The 10,113-nt window shown below is 32.4% G+C and overlaps 1 protein-coding gene across 1 annotated transcript; it reads right to left on the bottom strand.

The window, feature by feature from the left end:
• Positions 1-1,436: 1,436 nt before the first annotated feature.
• Positions 1,437-3,069, bottom strand: LOC134723609 (M-phase inducer phosphatase 1-A-like). The gene is made up of 2 exons (XM_063587174.1): positions 2,963-3,069; positions 1,437-2,397 (listed from the first exon to the last, which is right to left on the bottom strand). Exons 1-2 carry the CDS (start codon positions 2,973-2,975, stop codon positions 1,448-1,450), a joined length of 963 nt encoding a protein of 320 aa, XP_063443244.1. The 5' UTR covers positions 2,976-3,069; the 3' UTR covers positions 1,437-1,447.
• Positions 3,070-10,113: the final 7,044 nt, after the last annotated feature.

Genomic DNA, 10,113 nt, shown 5'->3' with positions numbered 1-10,113 from the left:
CCAGGTCAAGAGCTATCTGCCCTGAAATTTTCAGACGAAACAGACAAACGGTTGAAGGGTTGCTGTCCCTAAATTGATTATTAAAGGAAATATTGCAGTTTTTGGTTATAATCTTGAATATTATAATTGATAGAGATAAACCGTAAACAGCAAAATTGTTCAGCAAAATTAGATCTACAAACAAGTCAACATGACCAAAAGGGTCAATTGACCCCTTTAGGAGTTATTACAATTTCTTTCTTTATAAACATCTGTTCCTCCTTAACTACTGGGTCAAATTCAACCAAACATGGTCTATTTCACCCTAAGCGCTTATAGTATCTAGCTCAAAATGTATCTAATAACCATGCCCATCTACATACTAGAAGATGGCCTTCATGGCTAAAAATTGAAAATGGGGTTAAATGTATTTTTTTGCTTATATCTCTGAAACTAAACTGGCATTTACAAAAAACTTTACTGGAATAAAAATGTTCATCAGGTCAAGATGCATCTGCCCGGAATTTGCAGACGCAGTAGACAATATGTTAATGGGTTGCTGCCCAAGAATTGGTTATTTTTAGGAAATTTTACAGTTTTGGGTTATTATCTTGAATATTAAAATAGATAGAAATAAACTCTAAACAGCAAAATTGTTCAGCAAGGTAAAATCTACAAAGAAGGCAACATGAGGAAAATTGCCAATTGACCCTTTAGAATTTATTTCCCTCATAGTCAATTTGTAACAAATTTTGTAATCTTGTACAAAAATCATTGAGACATATATAACCAAACTTGGTCACAATCATCATTAAGGTATCCAGTTAAAAAAAAATACATGACCCCGCCTGCCAACCAATATGGCTGACATGGCTACCTGGGTAAAATGCAAGTTTTCTCTTAGACTATAGTTTTTTTTACCCGTTATAAACAGAGAAAATATGAGAGGAACACATAGGTTCAGAATAATGAGCTCTACCAATTGTCTATATACACCGTATGTCAAAACTGTTAGACAAATTCTTATAGGAGTTATGGCCCATAAATGACAATTTCTTTAATTTTTGCCTTTTATCACGAAAACTATAATATTTGTTTCTGTTATGCCTCATAAGATTTATATTATAATAGAAAAATAAACACTAAAAAAAATCAGCAAAGCAAGATCTGATAATGAGTCCAAGAAACTAAAGAGACTAAAAGATCAGTAATACTAGATCAACAAAATAGAGATTTTTGTCATGAAGTTTAGCACTATCGTGAACAATGATACAGAGTGTGTTTAATGTCTGATATGCCTATAAACCAAGGTGAGCGACATAGGCTCGTTAGAGCCTCTAGTTTATGTTTTATGGACTGAAAAAAACCATGAACAAGCTTCATGAGATTTATACTATGATATAATTTAATGTTACTAGTATATACAATTAGTACAATTAAATACAGATTTAGCACTATAATTATCATGTCAATAGAACAATCGACCGGAGGAAGATTTCTGTCGTTTTTGGCCAGCATACCATGATTTAGATTTTGACCGGAAATGACGTAAATCGTCTTTGTGATCTTTGCTCAACATTGGAATATAATCCATTGGAGTACATAATGTCTTATAACTTCCATAAAACTCTTTGTATCCTCCCTTTAAAATGTAAAGTTCAGGAAAATACAAGGAAGGATAATTTTCAGCATTTAATTCTCTGTCATGATTACGGAGAAAGCGGCACATTTTAGGTCCTCTCTCTGAAGAAAACTCACAATGAAAAATAATAATGTCACGCTTTCCATCTGAGCGGTGTGTATTTGGATTTTTTAATAGTTCTAAAATATCGTCCTTATTATGAATATTTTGAGCGCCTCGTATGTGACCACCTTCAAACTCATATGAATATCTACTGTCTATTATACGAAAGCTGCCAATTGTATCGTTGTATTTCCCGTTTAAAACATCATTGATGGTGGCTGGAGTTATGTATCTTAGATCATGACATTGTCCCTGAACAGTTTGTAAACAACATTCTTTCTTTCCATCCCCAGTGAGAACGCTGGCTTGAACTAAGACGTCTTCTGTTTTAGTAATGTTGAGCTCGATGGCGTCAGCGGACAAGTCTTTACTGGTACTTAGAATCTGAGCGTCAAACGACAAAGATTTTTTTAGAAATTGCTTTTGAGATCTGATGTATCTTTTCTTGCTATAAGATACAGGAGTATCACAGTCTAGATTAGTGTCTAATCTGTCGGCTCTTTTTCTTTTTGAGCTAAGTTCTGAATTAAACAGACTCAGTGTCGGTGAATCGTCAAATGAATTAAAGTCCATACCAAGACCGGAATCTTCGTCAAACAAGCTTTTTATAAAGTCTGGAGTTTTTGGAACTTTGTGTTGACGGTTATCTCCGGTTAAACAATCCATCTCATTAACTGAAATAAAGAAAATACAATAAATATATTTTGTCTCATATGTTTTTTAAGTTGCCTGTACAATTCATGTAAAAATACGGTATTGTTAGTAGTTTTAATAGGGATCTCTTTATACGATCCTTAAAACTAAAATTGATATTGAATGTCATTGTAGTTTTGATTTTCAATGTGTGTGTTGATTTCAAATATATATAACAACCCACATAATGCACATCGTTTCCTTTTAAACTTTTTTGTACCTTTTAAAGTTATTTACTTCAGTAAGCGTATTGCATTTAATTTCCAGTTATGTTTAAGAAGGTTGAAGAAACTGCATGTGCAAAAGTCTTCACTTTTGACGGCCGTACGGTGATCTTTAGCTGTTAGTTTCTGTGGCATTTGGTCTCGTTTTGAGAATTGTCTAATTGAAAATCATACCACATCTTATTTTATGTGCAGCAGCTGCTTAATGATATTAGATACATGTAGTATTATCATTTACAGAAACATACATGTATATAGTACTGTGTATTGAAATGCACTTGAAAATCTGAATTGATAATCATTGTTTCATAAATAAACTTACTTTTTTCGAACATTTGAATTGTGACTAGACAGTTGTAGTATTGGCAGATGTCAGACAGAGAATGACTTCAAATTGTAATCGACAACTATTTATATTCTAAATTGAAAATAATCATTTTCCTCATCTCAATTACATTTAAACATTTGTAAAACCCTTTATTAGATATAATTAGGACTAATTATATTGTATATTCCATTGTCGTACAGGAGATTATGTTGTAAAATATTGTAAACGAACGGTAAATCTCTTATTTAACGTCTGTAGGGTGTACATTTCAAGATGTCCGCCTTAACATGTCTTTTATAGTTAATCTTTAAATATTTTAACCACAGGGTTAGGATATTTGTATATACATGATATATCATAAAAGTTAGTTATCTCCAATAATCTGTTTTATAATAACGTGTTTGATGATTGGATCTCCGAGATTTACAGTCGCTTTCTTTAATTAAATATAACTTATTATAAATGTAATGTACATGTGAGGGGCATGGTTGATAACATCCGAAACAACTCTTAGACTAGTATATCTCCTCGGATTAATTGCCCCCAAAAATGCACATACATGTATCTCATCAGCACTTTACATTTCTATTTTAAAAAATACACAATAATTAAGAAAATATTTAACATTAATTTTCAGATTGAAATCTTCTACATATTAATCATAAACTTTAACGAAACAATTTAATACTTTTTTCCACAGCTTTGAAAATTTGTATTCAGAATTAAGTCAGTTTGCCAATAAGACAACTCTCCACAAGAGACATAAATGACACGGAAATTAACAACTATAGGTCACTGTACGGCCTTCAACAATGAACGAAGCCCATACCGTATAGTCAGCTATAAAAGGCCCCGAAATGACAATGTTAATTGCACTTTGAAGAATATATTAACTTGATGTAGGAAAAAAATGTGCGTGAAATGTCAATTGTGTAGATGTAAAAATGTCATATTCGAATGAGTGTTTATTACGAGTGTTAAAATACACTAATATGAGGAATAAAGAAAATACAGGGATAATAATCATCATTGTAGCAAAAATGAAATTTATGTTCCATGTCGAATGTGTTTATTAATTGGAACCGTCTAATGTTGAAGTAGTGTTTGTTTCAAAATAAATGATAATATAAAACTTACTTACTAAAAGATGATAGTTTCTAATAAAATTCTCCTCTTTCTTTCAAAACTTTTTCTGTTCGTATAAATAATTTCTTCTATTTCAATCCACTTAGAACAAGTGATGCAATATTAGAAAATTCTGAAATATTTATAATATTTAAAATGTCAAAATTATAAAAGGTGAGAAAATAAAAGACAAGTACTTAACGAGTTTCAAGTATTATACTTAGAGGTACTTGGTATTGTATAGAGCAGACATATGTAATTTAGATGTTGTTTTAGTCTTGTTAATTGTTACTGTTTGTGTGTTAATTACAATTAGGGAGTAAGATCCTCTACTTATTCAAGTCATTTTAATTTGTTTATTTTATCCACATTTGTGAAAACTATTTTACAAAAATAAATAATCGTTAATTACATCAAATTATTTTGAAAACATTATTATTCTAAATGGAAACGATGAGTCTGCCTGTCATTGCGGATGCATTTCAAAAAAAGAAAATATAAAATCCTAAATTTTACAAGTGTTGTGTGTAAAGAGGGAAGTTCTCCAAAGCAGTGTGTTTTTACTGATATTATAAAAAAAAATATTATTGGACAATGAAAGAAGAAATTGCATTCATCTGCATCTTTATTATAACTTGTCCGATACGGCCCTTACGTCTGACGTACCATAATATTATTATCTTTCCTTAGCAAACATTGGTTATATATATACATGTATATACTTTGTTTTTTTTTAAGTTCAAGTAATTGATGCTGACACGTTCTTTCAGAAAACATGTCTCGCTAATAACAAATATATGGTGTAGAAGTTTCATTAAATAATTTATTGTTAAGTGAAAAATGGTTACTGGGGAATGAAAATATGGACTTAAAAGGTCTTCCTCCGACCTGCAGTAAAACCCTTGTCATATTTGGGCAATAGCTTGGTTGTGCGAGATGTACAAGTACGAAGTCACGTTTATTTAGAATGGGGACTTTATAGACGATGCCTCGTGTGAAGAGAGTGACACGCTCTTTGTACGTTAGTGACACATACGGCAGTTATTTCCGAAGTCCGTAAGTGGCCTGTTGCAAGGCAAAATGTCTGTTTCTATTCAAGATACCCTTATTTTCTAGTGACAGTCCAAATTACAATTACATGTACCTTCTACCCGGATGGACCCTATTACAGGACCTACATGTACCTATTGTATTAATTGTAAATTTGTTATAGTCCTGAAAAATGCATGATATATTTGCCACTGGACGTTTAACATCGAACAATCCATAAAAGTTAGGTGACGACGTATCGTGTACATCCCATTGACGCGATAAACAGATTCCGTACGTACATTCTATAATTACTAAGAAGTATGTGGTATTGTTGCCAATGAGGGAGCTCTCCACTAGTTACAAAAGTACGTAAAAGGTTTAAAAAAGTATGTATGTGAAGTTAGCAGCCGGTTCGTTATTCGTTATTCGATATTCAATATCCAACCGGCTGCTAGCAGTCAGTTCGATATTCAAAATGAAGTTGAAAATTATAAGAAAATTAAATACTTGATAACATTAAAAGCATGATTTTCATAGTTAAAATGACTGAAGAGATATTAAGTAGGAAATCGTTAAATTACTTCTTCAAGTTGTCGTAATTTCTCGTTGTCCTCGAAAATAAAGTCTAACCCTTTTCTAAGTTACATATGATTTGTCTTTATGTAATATAAATTTATGTCAATAAAACGACTTCAAAGATGTACTTTTGTATATTATATTTCTAAAAACAAAAAAGAAAAAACGATAACTCTAGAAATATTCATATTTTATACAAATAGAAATATACTAGTATACGAAAAGCCAAATAAACAAATTCTCAGCCAACAAATGACAAAACGTTAGGACAAAGCTACTACTAGGGCACCGGGTAATGTTGAGAGCCCCCTGATCTCTCCATCTTTCTTATATTATGCAGATATTTAGTCAATAGGTAGATACAAACGTGACAAAAATGAATTTGGGTACACTTCCTGTCTTCCATGTTTAAGGAGCGCCCAAAGTGTCAGTTGGATATTCAAAATATATAGCGAAAACCTACCCGAGACCGCTTAAATGAGGTTGAGACCCCTTGGTCTTTCAATGTCCATAAAATTCAACCAAATCATTGACTGTGTATATATAAAGGTTGATAGAAGGGTTTTTCAGAAAAAACGTTATCTTCAATATCTTCGGAGGGCTTAGATTGTCACTTTTCAGCTAAAAAAAAGTCAAATTGTTAGGACAAAGGGCCCAGGGTAATGATGAGAGCCCCCTGATCTCTCAATCTTTCTTATATTATGCAGATATTTAGTCAATAGGTAGACACAAACGTGACAAAAATGAATTCGGACACACTTCCTGTCTTCCATGTTTACGAAGCGCCCAAAGTGCCAGTTGAATATTCAAAATATATAGCGAAAACCTACCCGAGACCGCTTAAATGAGGTTGAGACCTCCCCTGGTCTATGATCAATGTCCATAATATTCAACCAAATCATTGACTCTGTATATATAAAGGTTGTAACAGAAGGATTTTCCAGACAAACGTCATCTTCAATATCTACGGAGGGCTTAGATTGTCACTTCTCAGCTAAAAAATGTCAAAATGTTAGGACAAAGGGCACAGGGTAATGGTGAGAGCCCCCTGATATCTCAATCTTTGTAATATTATGCAGATATTTAGTCAATAGGTAGATACAAACGTGACAAAAATTAATTTGGGTACACTTTCTGTCTTCCATGTTTACGGAGCGCCCAAAGTGTCAGTTGGATATTCAAAATATATAGCGAAAACCTATCCGAGACCGCTTAAATGAGGTTGAGACCGCCCTGGTCTATCAATGTCCATAAAATTCAACCAAATCATTGACTGTGTATATATAAAGGTTGTAATAAAAGAATAGTTTGTTTTTTTTTTAGAAAAAAACGTCATCTTCAATATCTACGGAGGGCTTAGATTGTCACTTTTCAGCTAAAAAATGTCAAAATGTTAGGACAAAGGGCACAGGGTAATGGTGAGAGCCCCCTTATCTCTCAATCTTTGTAATATTATGCAGATATTTAGTCAATAGGTAGATACAAACGTGACAAAAATGAATTTGGGTACACTTCCTGTCTTCCATGTTTAAGGAGCGCCCAAACTGCCAGTTGGATATTCAAAATATATAGCGAAAACCTACCCGAGACCGCTTAAATGAGGTTGAGATCCCCTGGTATTTCAATGTCCATAAAATTCAACCAGATCATTGACTCTGTATATATAAAGGTTGAAACAGAAGGATTTTCCAGAAAAACGTCATCTCTTATATCTACAGAGGGCTTAGATTGTCACTTTTCAGCTAAAAAATGTCAAATTGTTAGGACAAAGGGCACAGGGTAATGGTGAGAGCCCCCTGATCTCTCAATCTTTGTAATATTATGCAGATATTTAGTCAATAGATAGATACAAACGTGACAAAATGAATTTGGGTACACTTCCTGTCTTCCATGTTTACGGAGCGCCCAAAGTGTCAGTTGGATATTCAAAATATATAGCGAAAACCTACCCGACACCGCTTAAATGAGGTTGAGACCCTCCTGGTCTTTCAATGTCCGTAAAATTCAACCAAATCATTGACTCTGTATATATAAAGGTTGTTATAGAAGGGTTTTTCAGAAAAACGTCATCTTCAATATCTACGGAGGGCTTTGATTATCACTTTTCAGCTAAAAAATGTCAACATTTTAGGACAAAGGGCACAGGGTAATGATGATAGCCCCCTGATCTCTCAATCTTTCTAATATTATATAGATATTTAGTCAATATGTAGGTAACAGCGTGACACAAATGAATTTGGGTACACTTCCTGTCTTCCATGTTTACGGAGCGCCCAAAGTGCCAGTTGGATATATAAAATATATAGCGAAAACCTACCCGAGACCGCTTAAATGGGATTGAGACCCCCTGGTCTTTCAATGTCCATTAAATTCAATCAAAGCATAGATTCTATATATATATATATATCAGGTTGCACTATAAATAAAATTATATATATATATATATATATATATATATAAGAGATAGATTACATTTCAAATTCTAAATTTTCAGAAAGCTATATCTATGGTTTACAAAAATTCACAAAAGTGAGGAAATTTCAAATGCGATATCAGAACAAAACAGTGAATACATCGAACTTTTAAGACCAAATGATTTAAAATTTCGACCAATTATGGGCGGAACCAACAGCGTAACACAGAATTTAAGCCATTTTATAGACATTGTGCTTAAACCTTTCTGTCGTGAAGTTCCAAGTTTTATACGAGACGATTTGGAATTTTTAAATCATCTACCAAAGACTGTAAACCCGAATTCCGAACTCATTACTTTTGATATTGTCAGCCTATACACAAATATCCCTCATGATTTAGGAATTACAGCCGTCAAATATTGGTTAGAAAATACGAAAAACATCATTGAAAACAGATTAACAAAAGAATTTATCCTTGCATCTTTGAAAATTATACTAGAAAGAAATATTTTTTACTTTAACGGAACATACTATCATCAGAAAAAAGGAACAGCTATGGGTACTAAAATGGCGCCTTCATATGCCACTTTGGTACTTGGATATTCGGAAGAATTATTATACGAAAAAATGAGTCACAAGTACGGAAATGGATTTGCCATTTACATACGTCAAAACTGGAAACGATTTCTTGACGATTGTTTTATAATTTTGAATTCGGATATACAATGTATCTGTCTCAGATTTTCATTCTGTTTAAATTATTTAAATCCATATAGTATTCGTTTCACTATTAACAGAAATGTCAGGGAAATGCCGTTTTTGGATATTTTGGTTAATATAACGGAAGACAATGAAATTGTCACAGCTATCTTCTCAAAAGACACTGATACACATATGTATTTAAATTTTTACTCAAATCATCCAAAACATGTAAAATTAAATATACCTTTTAATCTAGCGTCAAGAATAATCACTATTACAAGTACAGACATATTGCGCTATAAAAGACTGGAAGAATTAAAAGCGTATTTAAAGAAGCAACACTACCCAGAACAAGTAATTAATTACGGAATTCAAAAGGCACTGACAAAAGGACCAATTGCTACAGAATCACGGCGATCCGAAACTACCGAGGAATCATCCAACAATTTAAACAAAATTATTCCGTTTGTCACAACTTATAATCCGCGAGATTATGACATATTTAGTTTCATGCGACAAATTGAAACAGATTTACACAAAAGTGAAAGAATGGACAAAGTTTTACAGAAAAAGAAGATTATCAACAGCAAAAGACAGTCAAAAAGTCTAAAACGATATTTAACATCTTCGAAATTTGACTTCAATGAAACTGTGCCAATTGTAAAAAAATGTACCGATAAACGATGTATGACTTGTCCAAATTTAATAGAAGAAAGTTCAATTTATTTCAAAAATGGAAAGCATTTTACTGTTAAGCAAAATATGTCTTGTAAAAGTTCAAACGTCATCTATTCTCTCATATGTTCAAATTGTGAGGAATTCTATGTTGGAGAGACAAAAAATGACTTTACATAGAAAGCAAACCAACCATGAAGATTTAACAATCATCAGGGCAAACGACCATTTCCATCGTTGTTCTAATGGACGATTTAAAATATTTCCATTGTATATGGTCTAACGTCAAAATGATTTTCTCCGGAGGAAGAAGGAAGAATTATTCATAAACATTCTCAACCCGGGATTAAAATAAAATGATAAATGATATTCTAATTTTAACATAACATTTTAAAATCTTAAAATGACATTATGACATTAGTAGCCTCCCTTGTATTTGTTAACGTCATACTATTGTTAACGTCAATCAATTGTTTTATTTATATACAAGTCACATTACCTGAAGATCTGCGGAAGCAGTGAAAGTACTAGTAAAAAAGAGATGCATTGAAACCGTTATTATCTTTTAATAATTTTCTTATATATATATATAGATATAGATTGTATTAAAAGGGGAATGTT

Source organism: Mytilus trossulus, chromosome 6 (genome assembly GCF_036588685.1).
Source record: "Mytilus trossulus isolate FHL-02 chromosome 6, PNRI_Mtr1.1.1.hap1, whole genome shotgun sequence".
NCBI lineage: Eukaryota > Metazoa > Mollusca > Bivalvia > Mytilida > Mytilidae > Mytilus > Mytilus trossulus.
Note: the sequence above shows the minus strand (reverse complement) of the source record. Positions and strands in the feature narration are given on the sequence as shown.